General features: G+C 52.3%; 1 protein-coding gene across 1 annotated transcript in view; it reads right to left on the bottom strand.

The window, feature by feature from the left end:
• The window catches only part of DSCAML1 (DS cell adhesion molecule like 1), a 390,710-nt gene that overhangs the window by 54,999 nt on the left and 315,966 nt on the right, over positions 1-19,745 (bottom strand). The window contains exons 12-14 of the mRNA XM_030829652.1: positions 5,390-5,589; positions 4,747-4,843; positions 4,027-4,155 (exon numbers count right to left, since the gene is read on the bottom strand). Of these exons, the coding sequence (XP_030685512.1) occupies positions 4,027-4,155; positions 4,747-4,843; positions 5,390-5,589 (426 nt within the window). The remainder of the gene's footprint in view (positions 1-4,026; positions 4,156-4,746; positions 4,844-5,389; positions 5,590-19,745) is intronic.

The raw sequence follows: 19,745 nt of genomic DNA, 5'->3' as shown, positions 1-19,745 counted from the left end.
TGACAATCTCTTCACAGCACGAAGAGGCTTCCTGCGTCACAACGACAGCTCACGACATCTCAACACCAGTCCCTCTGACAGCCACACTCCAGCTCCCACAGAACACCATGCCACGCCAGGCCAGCTCACCCCATGGTGGCTGGCACAGCCCCTACACCAGCTTGCGCTATGAGGCTGGTGTAGGGGAGGGCCATCCTCAGAGAACCCATCCTTGCTCTGTGCTTGGTGAAGCAGAGATGTGGTGTCTGCATTTTTAAATCTGCACAGCGCCATCTGATAGATTTGTGTGGATGGTGCTATTTATCATTCGGCATTCATGTATTATTACTCTGCTGCCTGGGGCCAGGAGAAGTCAGCATGAGTGGGATGGCTTAGAAAGGGCAGACTCGGTAATTTCTCTTGGAAAATTAGCATGATAAGCAACATGGCAGAAATCCTGGCAAAGGCACAGTTGGGGCAAAGAAGGTCGGGAGCGGATGGTCAGGACCCAGGATGGGTGTGGCCTGGGGCAGGGGGAAGTGGAGAGGGGAAGCGGAGACGCAGGACAGGAATCTGTGGGAGGTTATCATGTGCCAGGCTGGGTGCTAGGCACCTCCATGTATGTCATCACACTCCCCAAATCCTCATGGCCCCCCTGAGAATGAAATGTTACTGTCTCCATTTTATACATAAGGAGATGCCCAAAGATGTTAAGTACTCGCTAAAGATCATGCAGCTCTGACACTTGGTCAGCCCAAGTCTTCAGCTTTGCCAATGGTTCTTGTTCCACTAGTCCACAGGTGCAGGAAGCTGTCCTTAGACACACACACACACACACACACACACACACACACACGTGTGCACACCCCCTCCTTTCTCTGAGTCATCCTCTGTTCCCTTGGATACCTTTTTCAGTTCTCACCTAATACAGTTTGTGGCATATTACACTTGATTGGATAGTGCTTTGTAATGGTTCTGAAAGTGTGTGTGTATGTGTTGTGTGTGTGTGTGTGTGTGTGTGTATGTGTATATTCTCACTCCAACTGCATTGTAAGCTCCAAGGGCAACATTCTGTCTCCTATTTCTTTTTCTTCCTCTACCACATGGCTGGTGCATGATTCTGCAAAAAAAAATTGGCACTCAGTACATGTGGCTGACTGACAGACACATATATTTCAGCCTGCAAGTCCCACAGGACTATAAATTGCTGCACAAGATATTTGAGTTAGAAGAGACAGAGGAACTTATATTTATTAAAAGTTTGCTCTAGCCTCATGCTATCATAGATGCTTTCTCTCTAATCCTCTAAACAATCCCATGAGGTAGGCATCACCGCCCCCACTTCACAGATGGGGAAGCTGTGCCATGCCCAGGGTCTCTGCCGGCCTCCAATGATAGCACATTGCAGTTCTCATGGCATTCCTGTTCCTAAATGCCAGGATGTGACAGATGCCTGCCTGGGTGCGCTGTGCTGGAGCCATCCCACCCAAAGGTGTGGAAAGGACCGGCTGCCTTCTCAGTGCTCTGGGTCCTGTGACTTAGTTCTTTCAGAGTGCAAAGCCCTTGTGGTAGGCAGAGACTGAAGTTGAGCTTTCATTATCCCTCCCTCTACCCTCCCCACCCATCCTGGCGTTCCTAGCTGGGGTGGTCTACCGCAGTTCTTCATTCTGCAGCGAGCCAGAAGGGGAAGACATGGATGTGCTCTAAGAATAGCATCTTCCCTTTCCACCTTCCCTTCTGCCTTGCTCTCCAGATGTGTGATGTTCTCCACATTGCCCCTGCTGAGCGGTGCCCCAGGAGAGGCTCCCACACATTAGAGACTGGTCAGTGGAGGGGCTGTGGGCATCAGGGCAGCATGGGGGAGGAGGAACGGGGGGAGGGGCGTGAGCGACAGCCCAGGCATCCACCTCCCATCCCAGATGTGCGCCGGCAGGGAGGCGGTGTGTGCAGTGCCGTGTGGGATGTCACCCTCTGGACCCAGCCCTTCCTGTTTACTCCTGGGTGGCCTGTGCCCAACCTCAGGGAGCCCTGAGATGTGACATGGACACAGCCCTTTCGTCCCCTTTGCCTCATCACATTTCCCCAGCTGCAGGGCTACAGTGGCCTCTTTTCTTTTCTCCTGGATACCAATTTCTTCCACCTACATTCATTCTTCTAAGGCACCGTGTTTGCTCCCGGGAGCTCAGACATTGTTAGCGGCTCTCAGTGACCTTTCCCAGCAAAGTGAAAGCTCAGCCCAGACGCCTCCCTCCCAACCTGGCCCCAAAACACCTTTGTAGATTTATTGCCCATGAATTGCATCTATGAGCCCTGTGCTAGATCATAGACCACTTCCTGGTGTGCACTGCACCCTCACTTGGTCTCTGTCCTTCATTTTCTCAAGATCTTGGCCTGTTGCCTTACAGTACCCAAGACCTATCTCAGTGCAGCTTCTACAGGGGACCAGACAGATGCCTTCCCGGACAACCCCTGTTGGCTGAAGCCCCTCCTTGGATCTGCGGCCCTCCTGCACTCGGGTTGAACTCCTGGGTGGCTGATCGCAACTAGACCGGAAGCGTCTGAAAATAGGGTTTGTCTCTGTAGACATGTGTATCAAAGATGACTGACCCAGGGCCCCGGACAGAGTGGCTTCTCAAGGGGTGAATGCAGCTCAGAGATTCGCTTTCACATGTCCCACTTCAACTCACTCGCCAACACTTGCTAAGCATCTACCATGTGGCCGGGCCCTGCGCCAGGTGCTGGCAATGCAAAGGGAACAGGACTTGGCCAATCAAGAGGAGAGGACAGCCGGCCGGCCAATGGCCACTGCCGTGCTAAGTGGGAGAAGAAGGGTCTGGAAGCTTCAGGAGAAAACGAAACCTTCCATCTAAGTAAGGACCTACAAGAGGAGCTGAGCTGGTGGGGGAAGGAAACTGAGGAAGATTGAGTAATCTACATTCTACTCTTTTCTATGCTTTATTTGTAATTAATTTAATTTGTAATTATTTTGAGGAGTGAATACAGGCTTATGGTATCGAATTCAAAAGGTACAAAGGATCCAGAGTGAGACATCTGTTTTCTTCTCGCCCTGCTGTGAAGCCACCCAGGTGCACTCTGTTCCCCCCGAGGCCCCTCCTTGCCATTCCTGCCACCTGACCATGGGACCGACCAGAGTCTCTCCAGATGCAGGGTGCCCATGGCGCCCCACAGTGCCTCACAGTGGCGGGGCAGCCACACAGCAGCCAGCTGGCATCTGAGAGGAGGGCTCTAGGAAGGGTTTTTTTTTTTTTTTGAGACAGAGTTTCACTCTGTTGCCCAAGTTGGAGTGCAATGGTGCGATCTTGGTTCACTGCAACCTCTGCCTCATGGGTTCAAACAATTCTCCTGCCTCAGCCTTCTGAGTAGCTGGGATTACAAGGGTGCAACACCACGCCTGGCTAAGTTTTGTATTTTTAGTAGAGATGGGGTTCGCCATGTTGACCAGACTGGTCTCGAACTCCTGACCTCAGGTGATCCACTCGCGTCAGCCTGCCAAAGTGTTGGGATTACAGGCATGAGCCTCTGCGCCCAGCTGGGAAGGGCTCTTAGAGGAAATTTAGGTCCAAGCCTTTCCAGGGCCTCCTATCTGCCACTCATGGGGACCATTCTTAAGACTAGCTCTCTGATCTCCAATCATCCTCCTCATCCCAGACCAGGAGCACCTGTATGACCTGGCCAAACCTGTGATGCTTCTGATGCCAGAGACAGCCCACAGCTCTGGGTTCAGTGCCCTTACATGGCTTCAAATCAGACCACCCTTGGGGACCCTGGCCCAGGGACAGTCCTGGAAAGGATCTGACATCACTACCCATCAACTGGGGGTCTCCATCTTCCACCTGGACTCCTAGCCCGGCCAGTGTCCCTCCCTTCAGAAGCCACAGCTGCTTGTGCACTGGTGGGTGCTTGTGTGTCTAGCTGGGATGGGCAGCCCTGAGGCTCAGGGGCTGTCCTCCCAGAGGGCACAGGCAGGGCACGTGGCACAAGGGGCCATGGCAGGCCACGCTGTCGCCCTCCTGGCCCAGCGCCTACCTGATTTGTTCTTGTATTCAATGTCGAAGCCCGTGATGATGCTGTTCCCGTCGAATCGCTGGGTCCAGCGCAGGTTCATGCTCCGGGCCTTCACCTCCCGGATCTCCAGCTCTGGGGGGTCAGGGGGCTCTAGGGTGCGGCAGGGGAGGGGAGGGAAGTGAGAAGGGCAGCAGGGAGCTTGGCCTCTGGGGGTTGGCGTCGCCTGGGTCTAGCCAAGGATTCTGGCACCCTAGGGTTTGAGCAGGATGGGGGCTGGAGGAGGCCAGCAGCCGGGCTCGGAGGCGGAGGAGGCCTGGCTTGCTCTCCTGTCTTGCTACCATCTTGTTCTTGGCCTGGGAGAGGGCTGACTCTCCTGCAGGGATTCCTGTTAGCTGATGGCATTTTTCCCCTTCCAACTTTCCCAGCTTGACTTTCCTTTCCCACACCTGCTGCAGGGGCCTGGACACAGGAACCTGACTCCTCCATCCCTCCCCAGAAGGGGCATTGGAATCTATAGCAGCTGTAGCCATTGCAAACTTTTGCTGTCTAAGTTCCTGGAAAGGTCTTATTTTCCTACTCTGGGCAGGAGGGCAGGTGGAGGGAGGCTTTTCCCCAGAAGGCAGTTTCCCGTCATCCTCCACCATGGCCTAGGCTGTGGCCCCTGCTCTTTGAGGTGGAGTTAGCGGTGGGCCCCTGGGCCCTGGGGAGGTGGGATGGGAAGGGTGGGGCAGGTGAAGGTACCTTGCACAGTGAGTTGGATCAAGCCCCGGTCCTCCCCATACGAGTTGATGGCATGGCAGCTGAAGAACACAGAGTCCCCACGGTCAGCGGGCTTGAGCTGGGAGACCACCAGCAGGGGCAGGAGAGGGAGGAAACAGGGAGAGTCTTTTAGAGCTGGTCAGCTGAAGGGGCCACTCCAGGGCTCTCAGCAAGGCCCTCTTGTTCTGGGAGGGGGACCCACAGGGGCTTTGTCAAGGGCTGGGGGACACCAAAGGGAGGGAGGGAGGGGCTGAGGAGTCCTAGGGGAGTGGGAGGGGCTGAGGGGGTCCAGAAGAGTGGGAGGGGCTGAGGGATCCAGGAGAGAGGGAGGGGCTGAGGGGTCCCATAAGGGAGAATGGAGCCCTGGGGCTTCCAGAAAAGAAGGCGGGACTGAGGAAACCACATTTGATTGCTGTGGGGTTGTCAGAAAGGAGATACAGTGAAGTTCTGAGACAGAGATTCCTGGATGGAGAGGGGAAATAGGTGGGAAAGGGGAGGTACATTTTTGGGGTGTGGGGAGGGGCTCCCAGGCTCCCCATTTGCCTCCTGGATGCAGATGTGATAGCTGCGGGCTCCCCACTCTCTGAGAGTCGGGGTCCCTCAGGACTGGAGTGGGGGTGCTCACCTTCAGTGTGGAGACGACCTCGTCGCCGTTGTCCTTGGTGGCGATGGCGTACCGCATGACGCGGTCAGGGTCAATGACCGTGTCCCCCTTCTCCCAGCGGATGATGATGGGCCGCTCACCCCGTGCCGTGCAGTTCAGCTCCTTCGCATGACCCTTGATGGCGATGGTGGTGTTGGGGTGGGAAGTGATCATGGCTGGGACTGGGGGGCGGAGGCGGAGGAGGACCAGTGAGGGTTGGGAGGGCAGCCTGGAGGAGGCACGCGTGCCCTGCGCAGAAGCCCCCACCCCAGCCGTCCCTCCCCCAGGAGAGGCTCCAATAAAGGAGGACAGGGAACTCCACTGGCCTGTCCCTTCTCCCACACCCATCCATGACTGGGGCAGCCTCCCTCTTCACCAGGGGTTCCCACATTCCTCCTCTGGGGAGGGAGTGGCCTGGGCTCAGAATGCTTTTACAGGTATGCCATACATAGAACTATAAAGGAAACCAGTTCTATTGAAATATGGTTATGCAAATATTAAAAACACGAACAAGCAAATCTTCGATATCATATATCACCTATCAGTATGTGTTCTTTACTACTCTTTACAAAATAAGATCCAGCGGTAGCTCGTATAATTGCTGTCTTATATTACCATGATCCCGTAATAGTGCTGCGTATAAGTGATATTTTGAGATATTTGCAATCACTGTGATGTGATGAGAGCATATCTGAGGATTTCTGCTGGTGACAGTCGCAGGGGCTGCTATTGCTGCATTCTGTCGCTTATGTTCAAAATGGAAAGAATACTAAATTTCACTCAGAAGTTAGTGAAAAAATGTGATTTTCCCTCTACCCACATTCATGGATCCCCCTGAATCAGATCTATAGAGCTTTTATCGTTTATCGCTTTTAACCTCTGGACCCCAGGTTAAGAACCTTCTTGAAAGCACCAAGGCTCTGCTTTTTCTCTATAGCTAAGGCTGATCTCCCTCCTGTTCTTTCAAAAAAATACAAAGGAAAACCCCGGACACCACCACCACAAGTAAGATTCACAAGCAGTGCTAACGGGACTGAGAAAATCACCAGCAAACAACCAGGGCCCAGGATGGTCATCAGGAGCCCCCGTCCCTACTGCTCAGACAAGAAGCCTATCAATCACCGGCCCCTCCTCTGGGCCTGAGCACCTGCGGCAGCAGCAGGAGGGAAGGGGCAGGGGAAAGATGGTCTCAGCTGTAGTGAAACCCTGTCCCCTTTCTCCTCCACCCAACTCAACGAACACACATGGGGCACTTATGCCATCATGAGACCTCGTGCCAAGCTGGGGTGTACACATGACAATGAGACAGGGTCCTCACCTCTGGAGGGAGGGGAAGACAGATGCCTATACCGGCAACATGAACCGGAGGAAAATCTGATGAATGTTTTATCAAAGGGTTAGGAGACATTAACTTTGACTGAGGAGCATCGGGGAAAGCACAGTCCATCCATTCAGCAAGGATTTATTGACCTACTACGTGCCAGGTCTTGTCCTGGGTTCTGGAGCTGACAGTGAACAGGACAAACATGGCGTGATCTCATGTTTGAAACTCCTATGATCTCAGGGAGTTTCACTCTAGTGGTGAGAACAGACAAGACTAGCAATTTCAGTGAAGAGTGGTGAGTCCTATGCTGGGAGAAATGCACAGCCCCTGACCCAGCAAGACTTAAATGGAGAGAACAGAGGGAAGGGCACCCAGGCAAGAGAATCTGCTTGAGCCAAGGCTCCAAGGCAGACATAGGCGGGGCAGGTCCCAGGAAGGTCAGTGATTTGGTGCTGCTGGAGACTACCCTTGTCCTTTTCTTCTCTGGGAAAATTTGCCTTCCAGTGGCTCTTGTCTCAGGAGAGATGCCCAGGAGCCACCCTGGAGTATATAGATGGGGAGGGGCTGTCGTTGGCTGCAAGAATCAGAAATCCCCCACCCTCACCCCCATTCAGGGGAATACCTCTTGTCACAGCAGAGACCAGCTCACCCTATCCTGGTCACTGGCCTGCTTTGGGCAATCGTGCAAAAAGGGGCTTTGTCTTCTCTGTCCTCAAAACCCAGTTCCCTCCCCTCTGCCCCCCCCTACACTGTGTCTCTGCTCCATTTCGACAGCTGGCCCTTTCTCCTCCTTCCTTCTGGGTATTCTCAGGGTTTTTCTCTCTCCTAGTTTTAAAGGCCTGCTCAGACAAAGTTGTTCCCAGCAAACTCTCCAGGGACATCTGACTTTTATGGACAAATAAGCCTTTGAAGGAATGAGGGGAGCCACAGAGCTGCCACAGTGCCATCTGACACCAGTCCGTGGGTGAGGAGGCGTGTGGGACAGGAGTAGGGTGGATGAAGGGAGGTTTCTGGCTCCCTGAAGTCACACCACACAGCAAGCCACCTCCTCTGCTGCCTTGTCATGCAGGACTTGATGCTGACGACAGCCCTGGCCCCCAGGCCCCCGCACCAGCCTCTCAGCACATTCCCCAGCCCCCGCTCATCAAATAATGAAGCAGATAAATTTTATAATGCATGGCATTACACTAGGATATACAATAAAATGCAAAAGACAAATAACGAGGTGCAAGTTATAATGAAGAAAAAGCCTGCAGTCAGAGACATCCGAGTATGAATTATTGACTAAGGTTTTACACTCTCAAGGATGTGCGGAGGAATATTTTTCCATCAAAGATTTGCATAATTCACTCGTATAAACCTGGGTGGAATATAGAGTAAGATTTTACATCAACAAATCGGGACTTGCATTGCAGATGCCTCCATTTTTTACCGGAGAATTGAGCTCGGGTGTCGGGGAGGCTCGTAAGCGGACTGGGGACTGGGACCCCCATGGACTGGGCCCTGAGGCCTCCTTCCTGGGGAGGAATCCTGTTCCTGAGAGGTTGCTGCTGAAGCCACAGAGAAGCAGGGGAACAGTGTGTGTGTGTGTGTGTGTGTGTGTGTGTGTGTGCACGCGCGCGTGCGTGTGTAAGTGGGGCTGGGAGAGTCTTTCTTTGGTAGGAGGACTTCACAGCTCTGCAGCACACCTCTGTTCTGTTCTCCAGGCAGGCCTGCACTAACCCTTCCAGGGTCTGTATGTGAATTACAAAGTCACCCCCACCATGCCTCTGGCTGGGTGCTGCCTGGTGTCGGGAGCCACAGCTTGGCCAATGAAGGAGGGACCATGTTTCAGACCCCATTCACCCCTGAGGCTATGTACTTTTGAGCAGTATACAACCTGTGTATTCATACATGCCATTCCCACTTCAGGGAACCTGCCTTTCTAGTCAGCTTCGTTCAGCCCTGTGGGCAGCCAGGGACAGCAGGGTCCCCAGGGATCCTTGGCCCCTCAGCCCTGCTGTGTGTGGTAACAACCATACCTTCACCTTTCCACCAGCTTAGGATGGCAATGAGCACCACACACCACAACCCTCACAGTCCCCTAGCTCAGGGCTAGTTCGGGGGAGCCCATTCATCAGGAAGAGGAGAGAAGCTTGAGGGGCTTGGGGGCCAGGCCAGCCTGGGATCTGCTTCTGTGGCTGTGAGCTATGTGGCCTTCCACCCCTTAAAGCTAACTTCTGTGAGCCCCACGGAGCATTGTGAGGACAAAGTGAACCCACATATGTAAACTGCCTGCCACACAGCAGCTGCTAATAAACATGGGTTCTAGTCCTATCCCCAAGGGGTTCCATCAAGACAGGAGCTCTTTTTTATAGAAACATGTGATGTGCAACATAGACTATTGTCTTTCATTTTGTGTGTCAGGACAAGGGTCTTTTTGGGTAGAGGAAAAAAGCCTAGGTCTGTGGCCTGAAGATAGACTGTGGTACTGAAAGCAAATGTCAGAGAATGTGGTCCTAGGCAAAAGATGACCTGGCCAGAGTCAACCTCCATTGAAGTGTCCAAAGTGGCTCTTCTTGGCCTGGCCAATGGTTCCTTGTGCCATAGGCTACACCCACTGGTGTCAGCCAGTGCTGGCCGGTCCTGGCTTGATAGCCAGAACCCCACTGGACTGGTATAATGAGCCCCTGAATTCAAAACAACTGGGTGCCAGGTAATAAGGACTACTTCACACGTACAAGTGGCGTGGAAAAGGGTGTGTGGCTTGACATGCATTATCAGACACCATGGAAAAGGCCCAAAGAAAAAACTAGGTCAGAAGTCATTTCCTTTTCCATCCTTGCCAGCGCAGGTGAATGCAATCAGCCAATTAGCTAAACTGGGTCTGCTGAACGCTCAAAATGGCAGATGTGAAAATGGCGGATGTGAAAATGGTGGATGTGAAAATGGCAGATGTGAAAATGGTGGATGTGAAAGGCGCATGCCTCAGGCAAGAAGGAAAGCAGAGCCCTGGTGCAGTAAGATGGATGTATATCCTTTCATGGGAGTACTGCCAGCTTCCTTCCAGGCCTTGCCCCTAAAAGTGAATCTGGGAAGTGCAAGGCTGTATAAGACCCATGTCTGTTACTCATACTAGTTCAGAAAATACACGTGTACAAGTTACTGGCTTCAGTTGTTACTTGCCAGGTGATTCCACAGAATCCTAGCATCCTAGCATTGCAGAGCCCAGATGAAGACCTGTTCTGCTGAATTTGTAGCAGCTGCTGGCCACACGGGGCTAATGGGCACTTGAAATACAGCCAGCCCAAATTGGGATATGTGATAAGTATAAAATACATAGTGGATTTCAAAAATATAGGAAGAAAAAAAAGAATGTAAAATACCTTTTTTTTTTTTTTTTTTTTTTTTTTGAGACAGAGTCTCGCTCTTGTCGCCCAGGCTGGAGTGCAATGGTACAATCTTGGCTCACTGCAACCTCTGCCTCCTGGGTTCAAGTGATTCTCCTGCCTCAGTCTCCCAAGCAGCTGGGATTACAAGCGCGTACCACTATGCCTGGCTAATTTTTGCATTTTTAGTAGAGACGGGGTTTCACCATATTGGTCAGGCTGGTCTTGAACTCCTGATCTCAGGTGATCCACCCGCCTCAGCCTCCCAAAGTGCTGGGATTACAGGTGTGAGCCACTGCACCTGGCTGTCATTAAGTTTTATATTGACTACCTGTTAATATTTTAGATGTATGGAGTTAAATAGAATATACTATTATAATTAATCTCACCTGTTTCTTTTTTATTTTTTTGAACATGTGACAGAAAGGGGATTTCAAATTACATATTATTTGGCTCATGTTATGGTTCTACTGAATGGAACTGGTATAGATCAGTGACACAGACCCTTCCTTTGGCAAATGGAGAAACTGAGGTGATGCAAGGAAGCAATTTGCCCAAGGTCACGTTGCTGGTAAGCAGAAGAGCATCTTAAAAGAGGATGGGATGCAGAGGGCAGTACTGAACACACAGCGATGCTGCGAAAGGTGGGCGGCCCAGTACCACTGGGAATGCGATTTCTCAGCTCTCTAGGACTCATAATTACAAGCTCAGGTTATCTGTTCCTAACATTAACCAAGAAATATCAGGTCTTGTTCTGGGGACCCTATTTGATGAAAGACATTGACAGGCTAGAGTGTGACCAATAAGATGGGCCGACTTCAAAGCATGCTGAGAACTGGGAATTAGTAACCCAGGGAGCAAGGGATAGACACTGCAAGGGGGGAAGGGAAGACCTCCTACTTGGCCTAAGAAGGAATGTTCTAGTATTTTCTGCTGTTTGGGGAAAGGGCCACAGTGGGAAGTGGCAAGCTCCCTGCATTGGAAGTAGACAACCTGTGGCCTCACAGAAAGGAGTCAATTAAGGCCTGGATCTGGGCCCCTTGTCTTTGGGCCCTTGGGGGTGCCCGGGTCTCAGGAGAGGGAAGGATGGTCTGGGAATGTGGCTTATTGTCTGATGAAGTGATTCTATGAATCAGAGTACTTGTGTCCTTGCAGATGGGGGCTTTCAGCCCCTTGTCCTCAGTAAGAGGCAGGGAATCCTCTTCCCCTCTTCTTCTGCCAACTAACCAGAACAGCGAACTCTGCCACCGTGCCCCTCCATCAGGCCCTGCACCCAGCCTCCAAGGACCAGGGTGTCCTCCTGTGCCCACAAATAGGAGCTTCGGCCCTCCTGGCTGCTGTACTGCTGGGCTTAACAAGGCAGCCCCTTAATAGGGGGAAGTTCAGGGCATAGGTGCCTGCCCCATTGATCCTTCACCTTCTTCCACCTCCCCCTTCTTGCTCTGGACTACAAGGTCTCTCTGCTCCACTGAGTTGCAGTAACAAACAAGATTGAACCCTCTCTATATGGAGACCAGCTGTACCTCACAGGGCTTTTTGGGTGAAGGCAGCCACCACGAATTCCCTGGGGAGATGGTCATATGCACTCACCAGGAGTACAAATCCTGACATACATAGACACACACACATACACAGACACACACCACACACAGAGAGGCAGTGTCAGAAACACACCGCAACAGACAGTCACAAACACAGTCACCCTCACAGCCTATGCTCTGACACCCTTACCATAAACCCACGCAAGGCATCACACACACATAACCCGATGCAATGATCAATTGCACGTCAATACCCTAACTTGCTTGTTTAACACACATCTCCCCACACTGCTGCAGTCCATAAGCAGATGCTCTCTCCACACACACACTTTTATATTTCCCTTTTATTGGGTGCTTACCATGTCCTGGAAGGATTCTAAGTACTTTGCATGAATGAACTCATCTGAGGTAGGCGCTGTTATTATGCCCCAGCTCCAAAGCCTGCGTCTCGATGTATTTCTTAACGAAGCTCCGTGGCCTCTCACATGCCCAGTTTCCCCTGACAAAGCAGGCCCTGAGCTGGATGCCTCTGCCTTTTAGCCTATCGTTCAGTGGTTCCTCCCAACAACAACCATGAAAGCAGGTCTTATCATCTCCACTTTTCAAATGAGGAAACTGAGGCTTCCAGAAAGTGGTTCTTCCACCTCTAAGGGGGCTGGCCACCTCTAGCCATCTGTCTGCCACCCTTGCACACAGTCCCTGGCTTTTGGAAATGGAATTTGGCTGTCACCAAAAAGCTGTGGCCTTTGGGGCGGGGCAGCTGCAGCAGGTACTCCTGGGGCAGGCAGTGAGGACTGCTGCTTTAGGGGTGCAGGCGGGAAAGCCAGGGTGGGGTGTATGCACAGGGCTGGGTCCTGCGTGACAAATGCTAATGACAGCCACAGAAGCACCTCACTGCTCTGTGGGGCACAGGAGGCTTTAATGAAATACAACTTCTCTGCTTTCCTGCAATCTAATTCAATTAACAGCCAGGGAAATCTGATTTCTCTTTACAAACAGAGGTACAGGGGAGACTTTCTGGGGACTTGAGAGAAGGGGAGGGAAGGGCTAGGGCTAGGCACAGTGGTGTGGGTGAGCTCCTTCTCAATACACAGCTCCTTCCTATACAGCAGCTTTAGGTGGGGTAGGGTCTTCTCTCTGATACCCTGGGGGAGTGAGGACCCTCGTGTGAAGACAGCCCATTTCATTCAAGCCCCAGTTACAGTCCCAGCACCTGTTACAGTGGCTGGCACTGTGATGACCAAATTGGGGCAAACTCTGGTGAAGGCCATGGAGGCTTCCTGATGACTTCCAGGGCCCTTCCCTGACACCCCACATTGCATGCAGGCCTCTCCTGTGAGGCGTCCCCTTCATGGCATTGTCCTCCGGCAGCATCCTTGCCTCCTTGTGTCTGACTGTGAGACTCTCCAGGGCAGAAGCATCTCTATTGCAGGACTTGGCTCGTATTTGTGGAAAGGAGAGCTTTACTGGTTGTCTTTGCCGTCCTCCTCCAGTGTCCCAGGGCAGCCTGTCCCAGTCCACACTTAGGCTCACTCAGGGGAGCTGGGAGCCTTGCTGGGCCACTGGGGCTCAGGAAGCTGCCTTATAACCATGCGGAAACTCCAGATTTCCTTCTGCTGGTTGTGATGGGCAGGCACCCCTCGGAGAGGAAGCGCCACGGAGAGGAGAAAGGCACCAGAGCTGAAGAGGAATCACCCTCCCCTTGCTCCAGGGCCCTTTCAGGGCAGCAAGCCGAGGTGGGAGGAAATCAATTTCAGAAACAAGACAGTTGTCAGAATCCGATGTAACCGGTTCCCGTCTGTGAAATTACTCGCAGGCCGGCTCCTGTCACCCCTGAGGTCCTGCTCGGACCAGCTGCTATTTACATTTTAATTTGATGTGAGAGGCTGATAGATTTTTAAAACGCAACGAGACAGCTCTGCTGCCTCACTCACTCCCAGCATCCACACACTTTCTGACCAACCCCTGGGCGTGGAGGTAGAGTTCTAGGGGTCCCCAGACCCTGCCACGGTGATTGCAAACTCTGCTCCTACTTGGCCCCTACTCAGCGCCCCTAGATCCCCCCTTCCACTGGGGTCCCACTTAATAAGCTGGGGCAGGCCCACTCCTTGCAGTTTACAAAGCAGTGCTGCATCCTTTGCCTCCAGCTTCATTCTTATTAAGGAGTTGGCCTGAGTCTATTATCCCCTACAGAACCAGTGAGGAAATGGAAGCCCAGAGAGGTTCAGTGATTTGTGTAAGGTCACACAGCTGGTGAGTGGCAGGAAGGAGACTGAGCCGTAAGTCCTCTGACAACTGGCCAGCGCCTTTCTTTCAGTGTATCCTAGCCTTCTCCTGTGTAGGTTTTTCTTCCCCACATGGAGAGATTCTGGGGAGAGTGAAGGTGAGTGGGGGATTTTGAAAGAGGCTGAACGCTGGAGGAGGGGCTGGGCTGGCAGGGCCAGGAGGCCAGTCCAGGGCAGGCTGGGGCTGGAGGCAGGAGCTGGGGAGAAGGGTGAGTCTGGCCTTCCCTGTCTTTGTCTCCTGGCCTCTTTTCCTCTGGTGATTGGAGCTCAGCTGGTGTTTCTGACAAGTCCCCAAGTCACCAGGGAGTGAAGATTCAGTTATGAATACCCAAGGGAGAGGAGCGAGCAGTGCGTGTGGGAAGGAGGATGTTGAAGGAACAGGATGAGAATGCCATGGGCTGCTGGGAGAGGCTGCTAAAATGCAACAGAGGCATGGAACGTTGAACTCCAAAAGGAAGCCTGGGCACATCTTCACCCCATTCATGGGCGTGACTATGATAATCATCATCACAGTCTGTTTACTGAGAGCTTACTATGTGCCAGGTACTGTTCTGATTCTGTTACTTGCATTAATTCATGGAATCCTCACACAACCCTATTTTTATTTCTGCTTTACAGATGGGGAAACTGAGGCTGAGATAAGTAAATTGCCCCTGGTCGCATGGCTAGTAAGTGGCAGAGTCAGGCCATGGCCCAGGTCATTTGTGGTCTCATCTGCGACGTGAGTAAGAATGTGAATGTTGGCCGGGTGCGGTGGCTCACACCTGTAATCCCAGCACTTTGGGAGGCCGAGGCAGGTGGATCACTTGAGGTCAGGAGTTTGAGACCAGCCATGGCCAACATGGACCGTCTCTACTAAAAATACAAAAATTAGCTGGGCATGGTGGCGTGTGCCTGGAATCCTAGCTCCTCGGGAGGCTAAGGTGGGAGGATCGCTTGCACCCAGGGGGTGGAGGCTGCAGTGGGCCGAGGTTGCACCGCTGCACTCCAACCTGTACAACAGAGTGAGACTCTGTCTCAATAAAAACAAAAAACAAAAAACCTCATGAATGTCAGAGAAGGCCAGTAGACATCGAAGTAGAATCAGGGGCCCAAGAATGGGGGTGCCAAGCTGAGCTTCTCTGAAGAGAAATGCACGTGAATTTGGGGGAAAGAAGATTGGTTTGGGAACCATGGGACCAAGAGGTTAGGCTAGTCTGCACTTCCAGGTGGGTGGTCTGGGGGAGGGTCTTGAGGAGGTTCTCAGGCCTGGCTACATCTGAGAATCACCTTGGAAGCTTTTAAAAAATATTACACAGATCCCACCCTGCCCCCCAGGCTCTGACTTATTGTTCCATGGTGGGCCTGGGCACCTGCATTCCCCATCCCTCCCCTGAGGTAATTCTCACGTGGTTTGGAGAAGAACCCCAGGGCTGGATGAGCCCTCCTCTACCTTCTGTGACAGCAGCTGCCTCTGGCAGGACAACCCCAGAGGCAACAGGATTGGACGAAGGGCAGCAAACTTAGGGTGTTCTTCATCAGGAAGGGACTTGACTTTGTCAGGAAGTCCTTCTGAAAGTCTAACTGAAATCTCTCCGGGACTCTCATAGAGCCTTGCGCCAAAAATGATGCTTTGGGGACGATAAAATGCCTTCTTGGACGTCCTCTTTGCCTTCTGGGAGAGGCTTTTCCAAGGGACAGCAGGTGCCCTGAAGCCTCTCAAGGGCTCTGTGAACCCACCTTGTCAGGGAGCAGGGAGCCCGTGTGTTCAAGGCTCTCATCGCCTTTTGTTTCTGAAAGGATTACATGCACCCCTGAGAGGTGAGGGGGCCCCTCCTTTTCCCCACCCCACTTCCCTTCTCCCCCCAAAGCCTTGTGTCGCTGCTCCATGTTAACAAGCTCCCGACAAGAGCTGCAGCGCTGTTTGGCGGTGTGAGATAAGCCGCCACAAAGGGGCATTGTTGGCGCGCCGGGTGGTCGGCAGGGCGGGTGGGAGCAGCGCTTCGCTCAGCGTTCGATGGCAGCAGCAGCATCTCCAGGCCTCCCCTGGGAAAGGCTGGGGGTGGAGTGGGGAGGGGGTGCCTTCTGGTGCCTGCTTTGTTTTTCCCTTCTTAAAGAGCCAGGGCCATGGCGTTGTTAATTTGATTGCACCCACTTTGGCTTCTTGTCTCCCCTGATTAGCCAAGCTCCACCTGAAGCATGAGATTAATTCAGATTGCATGGAAGCAATCAGCCTCAGCGCCGACAGCCAGTGGGGAAGTGCCAGAGGAGCTGGGGCCCATGGGACCCTGGCTGTCCACTGCTACAGTACACAGGGAGCAGAATACAGGGAGCAGAACTGGCCCGAACAGTATGTGTGCAAGGGGTAGGGGTGAGGTTCACAGAGAATGGTTGGGGACTTAGACTGCAGAACTGTTTCTGCTGCACTGGGGGTCCAGTTGAGGCCCTCAAACTCACCAGGCCTTACTTTGTCCAGCTTTAAAATGGGGCCAGTCACCCCTTCTCTTGGCTCCTTGCTAAAGAGTAGAAGCGCAGGACAGGGAGTTTTCTCAAATGAAGATGGGGACCCAGTTTTCCCCCTGCCTCTGGTCTTCTTCTTTTTTTTCTTTTTTTTTTTTGAGACAGAGTCTCGCTCTGTCACCAGGCTAGAGTGCAGTGGCACGATCTCGGCTCACTGCAACCTCCACCTCCCGGGTTCAAGTGATTTCCCTGCCTCAGCCTCCTTAGTAGCTGGGACTACAGGGGCGCGCCACCATGCCCAGCTAATTTTTTGTATTTTAGTAGGGATGGGGTTTCACCATGTTGGCCAGGATGGTCTCCATCTCCTGACCTCGTGATCTGCCCACCTTGGCCTCCTAAAGTGCTGGGATTACAGGTGTGAGCCACCACGCCGGGCCTGGTCCTCTACTTTTTATTTATTTTTTTGAGACAAAGTCTCACTCTGTTACCCAGGCTGGAGTGCAGTGGCATGATCATGGCTCACTGCAGCCTCAATCTCTCGGGTTCAAGTGATCCTCCTGCCTCAGCCTCCTCAGTAGCTGGGACTATAGGTGTGTGCCACCATGACCGGTTAATTTTTGTATTTTTTTGTAAAGATGGGATTTCTCCAGATTGCCCAGGCTAGTCTTGAATTCCTGGGCTCAAGCAATTCACCCTCCTCTGCCTCCCAGATCGGTGGGATTACAGGTGTGAGCCACTGTGCCTGGCCTGATCCTCTACTTTCCCGAGAATGTTGGAAAAATGATAGTAATAATAATAGCTAACATTTATTGAATGCTTATTATGTGCACACACCATGGCTAATGCTCTACATGAATTATCTCATTAACCCTCCCTTCTCCAAACACAGCCCTAAGATGTAGGTAGTATTTTTTATTTCCATTTTAGACATGAGAAAAATGACTCCAAACATCAGAATCCTTTCAGAAACAGAAGGAGATGCCATCTTCCTTTGATCACTTGGAAGATACTTCCGGGTCATTGCTGTGAATACCCTAGAGCTGTAAAGGGCCTGAAGTAAATATTTTAGGCTTTGTGGGCCATAGGTCTCTGTTGCAAGGACTCAACTCTGCTGTTGTACCTGGAAGCAGCCACAGACAACACAACATACAGAATGGGTGTGGCTGGCTTCCAGTTACATAGACCACTGGCCAGATATGAGATCCGGTTACTGAACCCTGACCTGAGATTTTGTGCACAGGAGTGTTGGGCTTTTAGACTTGACCTAGAGGGATTTTTTGGCTACAGACTATTTTGCATTCAGACAGCGGCAGTTATAGGATGCAGGGAAGGAGAGCATGTCAGTTTCAGATGCTGGAAAGCATGGAGTTATCAATAACAGATCACTGGCTGGGCATGGGATTGTCGTGGGTTGAATTGTGTCCCCAAAAGATATGTTGAAGTCCTCACCCCTGGTACCTGTGAACGGGAACTTACTTGGAAATAAGGTCTTTGCAGATGTAATCAAGATGTAAGTTAAGATGAGGTCATACCAGAGTAAGGTGAGCCTTTAATCCAATAGGACTGGTGTCCTCATAAGAAGAGAAGAGACCCACATAGAGTGAAGAGGATGTGAAGCCACAGGAAGAGAAGGCCATGTGGTGATGGAGGCAGGGATTGGAGTGATGTGTCTACAGTGCGAGGAACATCAAGGACTGCTGGCAACCACCAGAAGAGGCAAAGAAGCCTCCTTGCCTTTCAAGAGCACATGGGCCTGCCGATACCTTGATGTCAGACTCTCAGCCTCCCAGAACTGTGACAGAATAAGTTCCTGTTGTTTCAGGCCATGCAGCTTGTGGTACTTTGTGACAGCAGCCATTGGAAACTAATGCAGGGATCCAGTGTGTGATTAGACCTCAGTGCAGAGTGCCCAGGGATGGTAGCCAAGCCTCTGCCCCATGGAGCTGGGCCAGGTTGGGGGGGCTTCCTAGGTGCCAGGTTGGGCTTCACATTCCCTGCTCTATGGGGAGTGCACCCCCTGTTATGCTCCCAGCCCCAAAGGCCCCAGCTGGCGGTAGGCAGGCAGGTGCAGGAGTGTGCAAAGACCAAGACCATCTTGCCCCCAATATCCTCCCCAGCACCTGGCTCAAGCTCTTTGCTGTGTAATGGATGAACAGTGCCAGGGCTGGATGCGAGCAAACATAGACAGGAGAAGATGCTCTTTAGAATTGAATTCTGCCATGTCTTAAGTCTCTGTGGACTTGAGAGGCCCAGAGGACTAGGCAGGGAGGGGCGGGTGGAGGCTCAGGCTTCTAGGCGAATCTGCGCTCAGCCCCCGGTCTCATTGCTTTCTGGCTCAGGACAGGACACCTGCCAGTCACAAGAGTCACGAGTCACTTTAGCAGGGGGCAGGGGGTGGGAGCCTTAAGCTCGTCTGGTCTAGCACATAGCTCTAGGGAGGATCCTGGCAGAGTGTCAGCCAGTGTCCGGCTGCTCAGGGCACCCCCTGTCACCTCCACTTTGACAGTCACAGTGAACATGCCACCCCTCCATTCCCGTCTACTCCATTTCTATTGGTGGGACCATCATCCTCATCTCTCAGCCTGGAGCCCTAGATTCTCCCAGCTCCTCTGTCCCATTCATCAAGGCCTGGTATTTGTTCCTTCAGAATGACTCTTAATGTTCCATTTTCTTTCCATTCCATGCTCAAGATCTTAATATCATTCCTATCATCTAGTGCATCATGTCCAGACTTCAGAACCATACTTCCCATTACTCTAGTCTCCAGCAGCCACCTTCTGGTCAGGTGAGTGCCTCACTGCCTGCCCGGGCTTCCTGCCCCCAGGGTCTTTGCTCATGCTCCTCCTTCCACCTCGATGCCTCCTTTCTTCCTTTGCCCTTCCAAACCCAACTCAAGCCCATCCCTCCGGAAAGCTCCATCTGACCACGTCTGTCCACCTCGGGTTTTTCCTTCTCTAACCTCACATCACACTTCTAGTGCCAAACATTTTAGCAGGTGATCTTGTCTTGTTTCCTGAAGGTCAGTTCCAGCTTCCTAACGAGTCTATATGTTCTTGGAGGGCAGGGAGGGTGCTTCAGTCTTGCCTTTCTCTCTGTTAGTCTTTGTCACCAGGCTGGACATCCGGGGGCTGCTCAGGAAGCACCTGGTTATTACTTGGCTGATCCAACAATTTATTCTGGCCCCACCATTCAGAGGGGCTTCAACTGTAATTGGGGGAGCAATTCTGGCCTGCCCACTTAGGGCAGGGCTTGGAGGCACTGCTAAGCTCTGTGCCTGCCTGCATTTTCTTATTAAGTAGGGCCGCCCCATGATAACCTTGACTCTCTTTTGTCTTGGAGCGTTTGCTGGCACCTTCACCTTAACTAACATATAGGATGCAC

Source organism: Nomascus leucogenys, chromosome 15 (assembly GCF_006542625.1).
Source record: "Nomascus leucogenys isolate Asia chromosome 15, Asia_NLE_v1, whole genome shotgun sequence".
NCBI classification, from domain to species: domain Eukaryota; kingdom Metazoa; phylum Chordata; class Mammalia; order Primates; family Hylobatidae; genus Nomascus; species Nomascus leucogenys.
Note: the sequence above shows the minus strand (reverse complement) of the source record. Positions and strands in the feature narration are given on the sequence as shown.